Source organism: Micromys minutus (assembly GCF_963924665.1).
Source record: "Micromys minutus genome assembly, chromosome: 4".
Classification (NCBI taxonomy): domain Eukaryota; kingdom Metazoa; phylum Chordata; class Mammalia; order Rodentia; family Muridae; genus Micromys; species Micromys minutus.
In genome coordinates, this window is record NC_137973.1 from 76,727,884 (window position 1) to 76,744,180 (window position 16,297).

Genomic DNA, 16,297 nt, shown 5'->3' on the forward strand with positions numbered 1-16,297 from the left:
CACTCTATCCTTTTTCCCTACACAATGAATTGGTATCAATTTTGAAACGTACACTTTTATGAAGTATCGATTTCCATCCAAATACTTTAATAAAAGTCTTTTCTTTTTTGTAACAAGGTCTCTTGTAGCCCAGGCTAGCTTCAGATTCACTGTGTAACTAAGGATGAGCTTGACCTCCTGATCCTCCTGCCTCCGCCTCCCAGTACTGGAGTTATATAGACTTGCTCCTCCATACCCAGGGGTAACCTCTTATTCATACAAGTATTTTTTAGACCCTTGAGTTCTAAATGTCTTTTCAATTTCTGTTATGATTTAATCTTTGGCGCATCAATAGATGACAATGGATTTATTTTTAATGTGGTCATTCTTATAAGTTCAGAGGCTACCAGGTCCTACTGTGGTTATTGAAGGGAGGCATTTACCCAATATTTCCTCCATGAATTACATTTCAAGTAGATCAATGTTTTCTTCTTAGAATTCTAAATGGAAATGTGGATCTCTAATAAAATAGTGGGTCCAAGCACCAGTGGAGACAAAAAGCACTGTACAGAAGCTTAATAGGAAAACCTAATGGGGGAATTGGGCCGGCGTCACTGAACACACTTGATCATTCAGGTCACATCAGACTGAAATATTTGTGACATTGGTCACATGTCTGTGTGAAGCAGTGGACATACGGGCCACACTGGAAGAAGAGGAAAGTTAGTTAGCCACCTCCAGGAAACCATTAATTCACTAAAAATACAATGAGTAAAGGAACATTGGAAATGCTACATGATATTAGGAAGCCATCAGCCAAATCTTGAACATAGGATTATCAATTTGATGAAAACCCTGTTGTCTCCCACAAGTAATTAAGATAGGAAAAGAGATTTGATTATTATTTTTTGCATTTTTTATTTCTTTCATTTTTCATACAATATATTTTGATCATATCCTTTCCTCATCCCCGAGTCCTCCCAGAATTATTTAATTATTCACTATTTCATGTACATGGGTGTTTGCATCTATGCCTGTGAACCCCATGCTTGCCTGGTGCCTATGGAGACCAGAAGACATTGGATTCCCTGGAGCCATATTGCTGAGATTTGAATAATCATGTCTCAATTTTCCCGTCATGTCTAGAAGTCACTCTCAACTGACATCCCATTCCTCTGGCTCCTAAACTTTTCCTGTCCCATCTTCAAGATGTTCCCTGAGACACAGGCTTGGGGTTGAGTACTCACAGCCATGTTTAGGGTGCAGAAAAGAGACGATGAGCCCTCTCATATGTCTGGGGACCTGCCATCCCTCATCACCAGACACTGTTCATCTTCCTGAAACTCCATCACGGCTCCCCAGCCACCATTTCCACCTCCTCCCAGCTCCCAACAACTGCCCTGCCAAGTTCATCTGTGGACCTGAGAGGATCGTTTAAGGGGCCGTCTTTTGAACCCGTTTTTGAAATGGAAGCAGGAGTCTCTTTGGAACTCTCCCAATAGAGGAGAGAACCATGTGATACTTTATCATTTGTAGATAAAGAAACAGTATCCAGTCCCCAGGGCTACTGACTCACTGTGTTCCATCCTGTCTGTTATAGGCAGAGAATTTTTTGTGGGCCTCTCCAAAAGGACGAATCAACGAGGTGCTGAAATCTTGGCTGATACTTTTAAGGTAGGTGAAGTGTCGTTTATGCCTGGCTCAGAACAATTGCTTGATAAATATTCACAGCCTCATTGAATCAATGTGTTGTGAGTAATTGTGTTTATATTTCGCCAGCTTTACAAAATTATTCTTAGTATCTGTACATTTACTAGACATTTTAAAGACTATTAAATTCACGTTTCTCCATAACTAGGATCCATTGAGCTCTCTTGGGAACAAGAAAGTTAGTGTGTTCACTTTCTTGCTTTTCCAAGTGCATGATCATACAATCACACCAGTACATGTTTCTGACAAAAACCACCTTTTAAAAAAATGAAGTCTGGAGGCTTAGATGTGTCTAATACAAATGCGACTTTCAGGTTAGAATCTGAGGAATCTTCTCTGCTGGGTGCTTACTGTGTACTGGGAACTGTGGAAGCAGTGTGCATACCTTCCTTAAAGGTCACGAAAAGAATGGTCCATGAGACTGCTTAGTAACGGATACACACAGACACACAGGCACACACACACACACACACACACACACACACACACTCATTCAGGAAGCTCTGTTCCCTATGAGAATGTGAAGCTCTGGCTGTTCCAGTGTCCACGGGAGATTCAAACACGCCTCCCAGAGTCACTCCACAGGCCCACAGGCAGGCAGAGCTCGTAACAGGGTCAACACTGAAGGAAACCGCTTTCTTCTTACGAAGCCGTCTTGGTGCGTCTGGCAACACCAGGACCTGTGAGTCAGGACCCCCACTTCCCCTGCTTCCCCCACTGCAGCTGGCAGCCTTCAGAAGAGCAAGCATGATCCGGGTAGTTTTTCAGGCAGTCTTGAGAATTATTCTGTAGTAACTATCCGCTCGTGTTTTCTTCTGTCTGTCTGCATAGGACTACGCGGTCTCCACAGTCCCTGTGGCCGATTCTTTGCATTTAAAGAGTTTCTGCAGCATGGCTGGGCCCAACCTGATTGCGATAGGGTCCAGTGAACCTGCACAGAAGGCCCTCAAGGTAAATACTGAACTGTGTTCTTGGGAGCAGCTGTGCCCGGTCACAGGCTGGACACGAGGCAGAATGGCCAGTGCAGGATGGGTGGACACATGGGATGCCTGTGATATGCTCTGTGTGCTCCGATACTTATTAGGAGCCAAGACTCTCAAGTGTGGGAAGAGCTCTTCAGTGGCAAACCATTCTTTAAACACCAAATTCATTTTTTTTTTTACACCCTGGGAATAAAAGACTTTGCCACTGGCCAGGGATCTCTGCATTGTCTTCTCTCTCTTACGTAGGTGAGTTGGCACACTAACAGCTTGGAACAATGAAAGGTCTCATCCTTCTGTTGTGTGTATACTACTTCACAGTGGACGTTTAGAGAGTTGTGATTCAGAAGAACCCATACAACTTGCCTTCTTTGCTTTTATTTAGAATGATAAATTTTAGCACAGGAAGTGCCCTCCCTTTCTGGGTGAAGCTAGAGAAAGCCCGGGAGTATTATGGCTTTCCCAGGTCATGGAGCTAGACCTCGTGTGGAAGTTATGGACGACAAGGCTCTGTATTGTCGCCATGTGTGCCCTTTGATAGTATATCAGTAGCTTCAACCATGGGAGAGTATCTGCAGGCTCTGGAAAAATAGAGTTCAGGTTAGGGTTCATTTCTGTCTGGCCACTTGTGGAGCTTGAACATATTTATGGTGAGGGGTAGGGTGGCATTGTCTACATCTGTCTTATAAACTAGATGGAGTGCCTTGCCGAGTCACAGTGCTGGCACTAAATGGTCTGGTACAGCAACCCCTTTCCCTGACGGGACCCTTCATGCATGACTTATCTAAAAACCAAAAACCAGAGACTTCTGTTAAGCAGAGAGCAAGGACACGGTGGCCCGTGTGCCCCAGCACACACCATGTATTACTGTCTTCCTTTGATTCTTTCCCTCTTCTCCCTCAGCTAACCCAGGTGCAGCTTAAGGATGGAGCAGATTCCCCACTGTGGAATTTGCAGCTCCTTCAGCCTTTCTTTCTTTCTAACTGTATCTTTGACGGCGATTGAATCAAGGGGCTTTTAAACAGTTGTTGCTGAATTATCTCCCAAATTTGATTTGTATTAGAGTGTCTTTCTCTGGTTTCCTTTAGAGTATGCCTTTTGTTTCGCTTCATCTGAAAAACTGTGTCAGCTTTCTGTGTACAGGGAAGATAATGTCTCGAAAGAAAGCATTTGATGAACGGTGCTGTGCAGGGACCAGGAAGATGGTATTTCTCCCTGGGGAGTAACTATGGTATCTGTCCATAGCAGCCGAGTTGGTCTGCACGTGTTTGGAATTGATTATAAGGGAACGGGAACTTAAGCTGGCTCATACACTGCCTTTGTGCAAATGAACACAAAGAACCCCTTCTAGACAAAGTAAAAAAGGGTCGCCTTTTATGCCATTCTGAGTAGATTAGGTCCCTAATTCCAACAGCATAGCGATCACTGCCTTAGAGGCTGCTGACTCCATCTTGAGAAACTGACACAGCAAAGTAAGAGGTGAGGTGATTTGTCTAGTTATACGGAGAAGATTCTAATGGCCACTAAAATGCCAAAGGAGAGCATAGAGCTCCCTCATGGCTATCAGAGAGACTCTGAAAGAAATAGGACTGGAGTTAGGCCCAAACCAATGAGCATTTGTTGGGGTGGGATTCCTTGAGAGAGTGCCCCAGGTAGTGGCGTAGTGTCAGCTGAAACTGAACAAAGTATGTTCATGAGATGTGACCTGCTTGACACACTGATGAGGAGATTCCTTGCCATTCAAAAGTGAAGAAGAGGATGTCTCTGTGGAGAGTCTGAGTACCTATATGCTTCTGAATAGAAGGATTCTTCCTTCAGAGATCCTGGACCAGCAAGCCTCTTACCAAAAATGCTAATCATTTGCATTTTCTCAATGAAAGACAAAGACCTCAAGGCCAGAAAAGAGGAGCACTGATAAGCTAGCAAAAATAGAAGAACAAAACAACACAAAAAAAAAAAAAAAAAAATGGGTCCGCATCCCAATTCCCATTGTATGTCTTAGTGCATGTTCCATTTTCCTTTAACCATCCCTTCCTGTTGATAAGTTCTGTTCTTAGAACGTTCTGTGGAGACATCATAGTCCTTCCTGCAGAGCTTGTCTGGGTATTAACAATGATGTCCATTCTCTACCTGAAACCTTCTGTGTCAGAAGCTATAAATAGCCCTCGCTAGCTCCAAGGGCGTTCTGTGGAATCATATTTTCCATCAGCAAATGTACTATCTAAACCATGGGCCTGTAGAACTGGTGAATGCCCATCTGTCTTGTTCCTAACATCAAAAAAGTGTCCTTGTACTTTGTCATGAGAGCATGACAAACTTGGCTGGTGGATAATGAGCTCTTTCCCCACTGAGGATGGTTTGAGATCAGACACAGGGGTCAGTGACATTCGCCTTCAGGTGACCCGAGATGCTCGCTTACTTGAACACAACTCTGTTCCTGTATAAAGCTGCCAATACAATGAATGAAGGGACAAGTCCTACTGTTGACATGGAGATGCACATCCTGGTACGAGCATTCAGGAGGAGAGAGAGAAACACTATATCATATACACAAGCAGAAGAACTGTCATTGACAGCTTGTTTCCCATATTGCAGATAGAAAATATGAGGCCTAGATAAGATTGTTCAGAGACTAGAAGCCTCTAGAACTAGGCCTAGGTTATTAGGTACTAAGCCTCTGAGATGACAATTATTACAGGAGAATATAAGTTACTTAAACAGATGAAGCCAGTTGGTAATTTCTCAACCTTTGATCACTGTAGGAGAAGATAACAGTATTGGAAAAGGGCCTTATCCAAAGAAGGGCTATTTCTTGTCTTGCTGGCCTTCTTTATAAAGTGTAATTTGTACCAATCCTTACGTTAGGGAAATGGCCCATCTGTTTTGTTGTTGTTGTTGTTGTTGTTTTGTTTTGTTTTTTGGTAGGTCACGTGGTGTCTATGATCTTTATTCTTTAATAGCCTGTTGGAATGTACTGAAGCTAGAGGCTAGACTTAAAATCTGAGCTTCCCCTCCAGCAAAAACTGTAATTACAAAAGGGAACCCATACAGTACCTCACCTGGGCTGAAGCTCATTCACAAAAGATCTTGGGTAATATTAGGCCATATCCAGGAATCCAAAGTTCACAGTAGTGTGCTAGTCCTGGAGGCCCTGTTTTCTAGTGTTTGGTGTTGGAAGAGCCAGGTTGGCTTCAGTACTATCAAATGCCATCCCAGATGGTGTAATTACATCTTAGGGGTCAAGTCTTGTGAGGCGTTGGGAACCGATTGTGTAAATCCACAAACCGATTGTGTGCGTTGTCATCCTGTTGAGTCATTCTGGTTCTCTCAAAGTCACTTGGGTCTGCCCATAGTAACACTGGCATTCTTCCAAGGAAGCACATACATTTGGGAGAGATGTCGAAAACCCCTCAGCGTAGTTCTGAAGATTATCCAAGAAACAACCCAGATCAGGCTTGATCTGCTTGAGGTCATGGATAGAGAAATGTCATTGAGCATGAACATGTCTATATTGTATATCACGTTCTTAGATGGGGCTCATCCAAGCAAAGGAAATTGCATATAATTTAATTAGTAAAGGAATGTGGATACAGAGTACAGGAAGTACACTGCATTTCCAGTAGGTGGGGATGTTGGTAAAGGCTTCATTTCTTCCCGCTTATCCAGGGGGGAAGAGTATCTCTCAGTTGAGTCCTATTCAATCTTATTTATGTCAGGCAGCGGTGGTACATGACTCTAATTCCAGCACTCAGGAGGCAGAGGCAGGTGGATGTCTGAGTTAGAGGCCAGCCTCGTCTACAGAATGAGTTCCAGGACTGCCAGGACAGAGAAGCCCTGACTCAAAATCAAACCAAACCAAAACAAACAGACAAAAGAAGATGTCTAAATATTCAGCCTTATTTATGAGGGCATTATCTTTGTATCCAATTTACAAGATTAGAATAAATCTAGGTCTTGTGGTAAAGCAAAGATTTATATAAAGCTCCTACGCAGTTGATTATGAAAGAAATGTAATTGTAGATTAGTGTGGAAAAACACTGCCTTATGGACAGGGCATGGCCACTGTGCTCACGGACTCACAGCAGAGAGGTTACCTGAATAAGATGGCACCCCTCAACATTCTGTCATGCTTGGGAAGGAGCTCACTGGGTCCCGAGTTGTGGGACTGTTGGCAGGCAGTGGTGGCTACGGGATGAGGAATGATTTCCTATGGTCATGTAGCCACTCTAAAGTTGCCCTGTGCTCCAGTAGATACTCCCATTCGTGCTCATGCAAGCAAGCCTGATTGACCTCGATGGCTCCCAAAAAGACATGAAGACAAGAAGGGAGCATGCTGTGAAGAAGAGGTTCAGCATGACTAAGAAGGGAATGGGAGAGAGCCGTGGGCAGTGAACGTGAGCAAGATTTAGTCAAAGGATAGTAAGAGTTTTTAAATAGTGCTGAAGTTAATTCAATTTTAACCTGTCTCCTTTCTCTCTAATTGTATTGTGACCATGTGGGGTTTTTTTTAACATATAATAAATCCAAACCTTTGTCTTTTTAAAGTTTGGGGATCAGGTTTGTTCCAATTATGAATGATACATCAGAGAGAGAACTTGAAAGGAACTGAAGGACAGCCACCCATCTGGAAGAGCAGGAATACAGGGGGTTCATGGAGGTGTTCTTTTCATTTGAGAGCTACTAAAATGCCAGTGAAAAATTGGGGCATGCTTACCCCTTTGTGGAGGACCCTAGGAAGCAGGTATAGTATTTCAGAATTGCCTTGGCTGACAAAGAGAGACCGTATGCCTTCTTTCAAGTTTCTCTGTGCTTCCTGCTACAAGTATTAATGCACTTCCCAGATAGAGCATGAACTTCCTTCCTGTAAGGAACTGGAGAAATTGAACTGAACATCTTGCTAAGGGCAGAGAAGAAACAAAAGAAAGAACCAAAAATCCTAGCCAAAATGTATCAGCACCTACAGGCCGTGAAACAACTGCTATGTACCATTTGGTATAGCATGCAAAATAAAATCCTCAAAAACAAAGGGACCCACCATCTCATCAATATAATAAAGAAAAATAGTACCCTTACCACATGTTGATAGTGATATCCTTGTCATAGGAAAGGGGGGCATTTTAGAAGTTAATAACAACAAGCCATTACATTGGACACAGGAATCTAAAATGAAGGATAGTATATTGGAGTCCCCAAAATAAGTGTATGATCTAAAAAAAGTGGTGGTTTTATGGAGAAGTCATGGTGACAGAAGATAAGCAAACTAGCATCAACTTCAAGCCTGAACCAAACAAGAAAAAAAAAAAATAAGTTAGACAATCCAAGGAAGAGAATGCTCTAATTGGGTCTTATTCTAACAACAACAACAAAAACAAAATAGACTCTGGAAGAGGCTGTGTGGACATTGGCACTCCCGAGAATGCTATCAGGGCTTGGTTAGCACAGGTGCCTAAGACACAAGTGGAGCAAGGATAAGAGATCTGAGGCATTTAGACCCCAAAGTAGAGATCCCACAGTCTAGCAAAGACATGCAAGTACAAGGGAAGCTGTAAGCCTAAAGAAATGGGAAATCCTGCTGTGTTAATCCAAGTTAAAACTTGCTACCATGAAGATAAGAAAAAATCTGATCCTAACTGGCTGGGAACACCAAAAGGCATCACCATGGTATTAATTTGGATTCCCCTTATCTTCCTGGGACTGCTTGCAAACTGCTTCAAGAAATGGGGTCTGGTCTCAGTGTGCTTCCAACATACTGTATCTAAGTCGCTACCGAACTTCATAGTGTGTGTTGTATATTTAAGTGAAATCATCGGTGTAGAAAGATCTTAGCAACTCAGCTAAAAATCCCAAAATATTTTTACTATGCAACTAACATGGAGAAGGAAGGACTAAGAACACATTATTGAACCTATACTGGTCTGTCCCAAGGTATTATTAGAAGTTAGGTTGATATGAATAAATTCTTAAAGTTACAACACCAAATCTGGTTCCAGAAACCAGTTTCTCTAGTTTTCTCCAATGGTTTTGACATTCCTTTTAGCCCTTGGCCAACTTCCTCCTTCACTGTGACTCTCTTACTGTGGAGGGAATGATGTAGGACCAGCTAAATGCCAGCCAGACATAACTCCTATTAGTACCTTCTAGAGTGTCTGCCTTCCACTGAGCAGAGAACTCCCTGCACTGTCCTCAACTCCTGATCACACACAGAGTGGAGCAAAATGAGCCATCTCCAAAGAACACATACGCCACTCCTCTATTTATGCGTGCAAAAGCCAAACAGCAGCAGTGGCTGGATTGCAGAGTGGGTAAAAGTCATGGTCTAGAGGCCCAATTTGATGTGAAACTTTAAAGCGTAAGAAAAATGTAACTTAGGTTTTAGGACAAAAGCCAACACTCTGTCCACCTCATGAAGCGGTCTATCCTGATAGGCCATTTAAAGAGATGATAATAAGAAGAAACATATTTAGTTGACATGGTCACACTGGAAAGAAAACAGTAAAAGGGAGCTAGTGACCCCAAGTCCGCGTATGGGGGACCCACGTGAGATTTAGGCTTAAATGGGGATTGGGAGTAGGAAGCATATGTAATGCTCTTTCTTGATCTAAGTGAGTTCAGCAGTGTTAATCTAAGTGTGGGCTTGTTGAGAGTCTGAACTCCATCTCAGCAAGATGTTCCAAGCAAGTCTTTGATGTGGGAGACAAAGCGGTCCTTGGGAAATAGTTACCGCCATTCTAGAAACAGCCCGCATAGCTTCATGGATAGTTGCCCTCATCTGAGGGTTGGCCGGAAGTGTGAGGTTCTTCTCTTGCAATACAAGATGGCTGCAAGGCTAAGACAATGAGATTTGTGTGGCTTCTACCGTAGGAAGAATGAGTAAGTAGCAAGCTGACCTACAGGGATTACTCAAAGTGACAGACAAACACAAGAAGGCATTGTAGATGCTGCGCTTTTGTCCTGCACTTAGTTCCTGGTAGAAGCTGATTGCATCCCCATGGGCTTTGTCTGAACCCTTGGTTGTTCACTCCTGGTGCTATTATTGGAGGTTGTAGAAATGTCAGGAGATAAAGCCTGGCTGAAGACTTGGGCTGTGGTGAGGTAGGAGCTTAAAGTTTACAGCCTGGCTGTTCTTGCTTCACTCGCTGCCTTCTGCCTACCAAGATGTAAGTAAGGGTTCTTAGCCACAAGCCCCCCCCCACACACACACATACACCATAAACGCCAGTATGACTTCTCAACCTTGAGCCAAAACAAATCCTTCTAAATAAGTTGCTTTTTATCAAACATTTGGTCACAGCTGCAAGGAAAGCGACTAATGAAGTCATGTTGGCTCAGACTTGAGGTATTGACTCTCAGCAAGAGTGATGTCTGAATGTGTGTTACAGAAATACTGTAATTGGAAGTGAGCTTCTGGGTCCACCTCTATAGCTAGATCCCATCCTTCCCTACCCCCGTGCCCCCACCACCGTCTAGCTTGTTGGTTTTTGGTGAAAAAAAGACAGAAAAATTAATTTTGTGCCATCTCTTACCCTGTTTTTCCCCCCTTAAGTTCCATCTAAAACCAATCGCTTTCCTCTCCGTGAGCCTGGATTAATTACATGCTATCTGTCACAGGAGGACAGTTTTTAATATCTGCCCTCAGGAGAGACTTGCAATAATTCTAACTTAATCTCCTAGGTGTAGCATTCAGTCCTCCCATCAGCTGGGAAAGGAGGAAAGAAAAGGGAACAAAGAGAAAATTGTAGAAAGGGGGTAGAGAGTGAGAGAGAGAGAGAGGTCTCACAGATGGGAGGATGGACAAAGCGGGGACCTGTATCAGTCACTTTTGTGTTACTGTGATAAAATACTGTGGCCAAGACAACTTAGAGGCAATAGCGTATTTGGGGTCACAGTTGCAGAGGGATATGAGTCCACCCAGGTGAAGAGGCACAGAAGCAAGCAGCAGGCATCCTGGCTGGAGCAGGAAGCTGAGAACTCATATCTTTTTTTTTAATTGCTTATTGTATTTATTTACATTTCAAATGTTATCCCCTTTCCCAGTTCCCCCACTGCAAACCCCCTTTCTCCTCCCCCCTTACCCTGTTTCTATGATGGTGATCCTCCCCACCCCTACCTCACCACCCTGGCATTCCCCTACACTGGGGCATCAAGCCTTCACTGGACCAAGGGCCTCTCCTCCCATTGATACCAAATAAAGCCCCTTCAGCTCCTTTAGTCCTTGCCCTAACTCTTCCACTACGGTCCCCATGCTCAGCCTGATGGTTGACTTCAAGCATCCGCATCTGTATGGGTCAGGCTCTAGTAGAGCCTCCCAGGAGACAGCCATACCAGGCTCCTGTCAGTAAGGAGTTCTTGGCATCAGCAATAGTGTCTGGGTGTGGTGTCTACATGTGGGATGGATCCCCAGGTGGGGCAGTCTCTGGATGGCCTTTGCTTCAGCCTCTGCTCCACTCTTTGTCCCTGTGTTTCCTTTAGACAGGAACAGTTCTGAGTCATGTGTAAGCACAAGGTAGAGAAAACAAGTGGAAAGTGGATGGAGGTTTCAGCTCTCAAAGCGTGCCCTGGCGCATACTACCCCCGGCCAGGAAGCACCCCCGGAACCTCCCCAAGGTGTGCCACCAGCTGGAGACCAGGTGTTCAAATATCTGAGTCTACGGACGACATTCTTGCTCAAACCACATTAGACTTTTAGCTAAAGTCTCTGGAAACTAGTCAGTGAGGAAGGTGATCATCCAACCTAGAAAAGACGTGCAGCCCTGTTGATGGGTTCTGCCGTCGGCCGGCCAGGCAGCTCAAGGAGTGTTCTCAGCCTCTCAGTCTGAGCTACAGAGCCGTCACCTCCTCCTGTGGACATTTAAAGTTCTTCACCTTTTTGTTGATAACTCTGTCCTTAGCAAGGTGTGGAAATAGATTCTTGAATCTCAAGTCCAAGGTCAGCCTGAGCCCCGCCTCTAAAACCACAGAAATGGAAACGTTTGTTCTTTTGTGTTATACCGAATTATAATTTTTAAAGTGCGAAGAATTATGAGACCTCCTCTCCGTTTTTCATATCTTTGTCACGTAAACGGGTAAATGGCATTCTGAGAGGCTTGAAATTTTAAATTAAACGATCCAGGAATGTTTCAGCGGGAATGTCTTTTCGGCTTCTGATGTGCCTCCTGGAATAAGAGCGCACGTGTGTAAGGTTCCTAGAATGAAGACAAGGCTGCTTTGAAGCTCATTTGACTGCATCGCACGCAGCCTGTGTCTCTCTGAACTGTAGAATGCAGGTCACTCAGCCACGTTTCCTCTTGTTCTGACTCAGACCCACCATTGATTTTCATGTCCAAAAATGTCCATGTCGCTTTATAGGTGGCCATATTTTAAAAACAATGAAGGTGGAAAAACCCTGAACCTGTTTGGATGGTACATTTTTTCCCCGCCGTCTGGAATTTCCTTTAATAACACTGCAACAATAGCAAAGCCAAAGAACAAGCGAAAATGCAGTAGTGTTAACAGAGAGATTGAAGTACAGAAGTAAAGACACTGTCTCTGTGCTTGTCCCAGAGCATTATAGAGGGTAGCCAACCACCAGCCTTCCTCTTAAGACGCTGACAAGCCTATCACGGTTTAATGAGACTCTCATCTGGGCGTCTGTTCCAGGTATGTCCACCAAACAGGAGTTAGCTTTCAGTCTGCCGTGCCTGTGTTAAGAACTTAAAACTCCAAACAAACTGCCTCCAAGGTTATGCCAACTTGGCAGCGGCTACTTTATCTGACAGTTATCCCCAGTGCTCTGTGCCAACGAGGCTGGGGTGACCAAAATAAAATGCTTTGGCGAGATAAGGCAATAAACAATGTGAAGCTGTGAGGGCAGAGCAGCCAAGGCAAGAGGAAGACATATTCCTCTTCTGGGCTTTCAAGAAAATGTCAGGGGGTCGGGAGCGGGGAGAAGGGATGTTTAAAGTACTGTTCAGCATGTCCGTTATACCATGGAACACCAGGAGCACTGTGCAGATTCTCCTGGACACTGTGGGGGGAATCTCAGTGGTCAGGCACATGTCCTCACACAGAGCTTTGTAATCCAAGTCTCACAAAAATGTCCGAAAATTACCCCCAAGATAGCAGTTCCTAGTAAGAGAGATGGCTTACAGATCACCTGAAGGCCTTTCTGAAACACATTGCTTTGGCCAGTCTCAGAAAATTCTGGGCATTTAGGTCTAGGGGAGATACCAGCAGCCTCTACAGAAGACCAAGTTAAGAACTTTTGGTTCAAGGATCTGAGCAACTTCCCTTCCCGGGCATCTATCTTGGGATCCCAGATGAAGGAGTTCTTTGTTGACTTTCTTAACTGAAGAAGCCAGTCCCTCATGGCTCCCATGGGCAAAGTGGGTACAAAATAGAGAGCATCAAATGAAAGTCACCGGAGTCTAGAAATCCTCAACTTAATTGCTGCCTAAAATCCAAAATGACCTGAACTTAAAATACAATACCTGACTGGGAAATTATTTAGATCCCAGTTCTCAATCCATCTGACATGCTGACATTCCTTCTTAAAATATTCCGTCTTACCAAAACTCACGAATAGGATCATCTTCTGAGAACAGGAAGCTCGCCCATGACTCATACGGCTATATTTCTGTGTCCCTCTCCAAACACAACACGCACGCACACTCACATGCACACTCACACACACTACCTAAAATCAGGGCTTGAGTTTGATGTACGAAGTTTTTGTGGGAAAAGTAACATTTTTAAGACACTCTGATAGAAAAGAAGAATATTTAGATGGTCCTATGTTGATTTTACTAAAAGAACATGACTGCCCACAGAGTCAAGCCAGCTGTGAGGGCAAAGCAGAAAACCCAGCATTTAAATTCGTGGATTGTCATCCTGGCTGTGCCTCCAGCTCTCCCCATGTGACCCCATGTCCCGTACTCAGTCTATTCTTGGAAAAAAAAAAAAAAGTTGAATCAGCCTCGCTAGGAAATTAGAGCATCATTCTTTCCTTCTGGGAACTCCATGATGGCCAGGCAAGGTAACCGCCATGAATTAAGTGTGCAGCTAAGCTAAATTACATGTGAGGGTGTGCAACCACCGAAGACAAAATAGCATCCATGTAAATAAAGCAACCAGTAAGGATTATTTCAAAGAAGGCCCACTGTCTCACCTAATGTGGTATTGTCCTCTAGGCCACAGAAATTATTATTTTTTTCTTACCTACTGTAGTACAATCAATGTAAGCTTATCCCCGGCCTTGAGGATAAGGGAGACTTCAGACCTTCCCAGTGCCTCTGAATTGGTTCTCCACGGCTTCCAAAGGCACAAACCATCAGAAGTCACTAGGCAAAATATGTTGCTGCATTTCACTGACCTAGATTCGTGTTTTGGGAACCAAGTGGTACTCAGACATGTCCAGAGGACAGCTGTTCTGGAGGATGGCCAGCGTCTAAGCCTGTGAGACACTCGCAGCTCTGGCTTCCACTTCTGTTTCCATTGGCAGCAACTGGGGTCAGCGTTGGTCCAACTGTGGAGTCTCTGTCTTCACTGTTTTCTGTCTTTTTTTCAGTTTGCGTTTATCCAAACTCAGCCCATCCCCCTCCCCCTCCAAAAAGAAATCACTCTGTGTATCTTCCCCTCTACCTGCCTCCAGTTTGTCTTCTTGTCCTAATTGATTTGGCAAAAGATTAAAAAGTAATCAGAAGTATAGCGCCTGCATCATGAGAAACACCAGTTCATCCCAGCTTGGCCCCTGTGACACTCGTGTGTACATGTGTGCATGCGCACACGCGCACGCACACACACACACACACACACACACACACGGCCGTGTTTACTGATCCCCTGACCACACAGGCAGCAGTATCTTTGCTGCCGAAGGGATTAGGAAATGTGTCAGTTGAGTTGGAAGGAGGAAGGCTGAGTTTAGGGTTACTGATCCTCTGAGGAAGTCACATGTGTTAAATGCCCTTGGTGTTGATGGGTGCCCTGTTTCTTGGCTGAATATGAGTAAAGCACGTGGAAAAACGCAGACATTCAGTCAAAGGGGGTGTTTAGACTGCGAGCTCTTCTCTGGTCCCTGTGGAGGACTTCCTCTCATGGCTACCACACCCCTGCAAAGCCCTCCAACACACTCAGTAATCGCATTTCTCTCATTTTCATCTTTCTATTCGTGTTAGATCTTTAAGAATCTTTGAGAATTATTTCTAAACCTTGTTTCCATGTTACGAACTCTGGGTGGTTGAACTGTGTTAGATTTCTTTATTTCTTATAGCACTGTCTCACGATATTAAAGACAGCTTTGATCTGTGGTGGTGGTGCCTGCCTTTAATCCTGGCAGAAGTGGAGGCATCTGTGTGAGTTCAGGGCCAGCCTGGTCTACAGACTGAGTTCCAGGACAGCCAAGGCTACACAGAGAAACCCTGTCTAAAAAAAAAGGGGGGGGGTTGTTTTAGAGATCTGTCCCCAAAGCTATCCCCTTTATCTTTCATGCAGTAGGACCAACTTCAAAGCTGTGACCACATACATACCCTGAGGTGACTCACAGAGATCAAAATAAAACAAATCAGAATTAAATGAAGGCCTGAAGGAATTATAATTTCCTAATGTTTTTCAGTCATGGTCACCCACACCCTGGGTGGTAAGGCTACTCTCATGAGCATCGTCTGGGAGTGGTTCTCACACGCCGTGAACACACAATTACAGGGAGTACCCATTTACATCGCACGCCGTGCCACGTTCTGGAGTTTACCAAGAGAAATCCTGATTTAGCAAGGCTGAGATGGAGCTCTGAGGCTCCCAGAGGTCCTGAGTTCAATTGCCAGCAACCACATGGTGGCTCACAACCATCTGTAATGGGATCTAATGCCCTCTTCTGGTGTGTCTGAAGACAGCTAAAGTCTCTTGCTACAGCCGACTTTATTCAAGGCATCAGACGGGCCATACTCTGAAGGTGGAGCTGAGTCACGTGAGAAGAGCGTACTAACACAAGAGTCAGCTGTAAGCTCACTCTTATCAGCTGTACCTGGGAGAGACCCAAAATCATAATCCAACAACAGTTCCGTGTCCTTGAAGAAACTGAAGTCGCAAGGCTCCTGTCTTGATGTCTTGGAATTTCCTCACAAGCACTCAGAAATTCCCTCGAAGGACTCCATTTTTGGACCTTGTTCCGACTCTTTCCCGGATTAAAGAAACAGAAATGTTTATGACATGCTGTCTTGTCTCTAAAATGCCCCATGTTTATAAGATTGTTTTTGTTGTTTTTAAGTGGGAAATGCTGTTTCCCATCTTTCGCCCTGCTCGAGGCTGATGGCATTTGCTTATGAATATGCGTGACCCTGAGTCGAGTTCTTACTTCACTTGTCTTTCTCAGTCATGGAGGCAGACCCTTGCCTTCGCTCTGAGTGAGTGTCTTCCAGGGAGTTGCAGTGGAAGCTTGGGGAGGAAATTAGGAGTTGGCAAAAGACTGAAGTGTACTATAAAGGTCATGCTTTATTTAACAAATATAGATTAAATGCCCACCACATATTAGGTGTTACCTCAGAGCCCCACATGAGAAGCCTCCCCGGAGCTTCCAGTAAAGAGGCAAAGATAAAAATATTTGTACCCTGCAAGGCTGCAGGTGTAACTCAGTGGTAAGATGGGCTCTTTATGGG

General features: G+C 44.3%; 1 protein-coding gene across 1 annotated transcript in view; it reads left to right on the forward strand.

The window, feature by feature from the left end:
- DDAH1 (dimethylarginine dimethylaminohydrolase 1) overlaps positions 1 to 16,297 on the forward strand; it is a 121,328-nt gene that overhangs the window by 90,861 nt on the left and 14,170 nt on the right. Inside the window, exons 3-4 of the mRNA XM_080916332.1 lie at positions 1,580 to 1,653; positions 2,521 to 2,640. Coding sequence (XP_080772458.1) covers positions 1,580 to 1,653; positions 2,521 to 2,640 — 194 coding nt within the window. The remainder of the gene's footprint in view (positions 1 to 1,579; positions 1,654 to 2,520; positions 2,641 to 16,297) is intronic.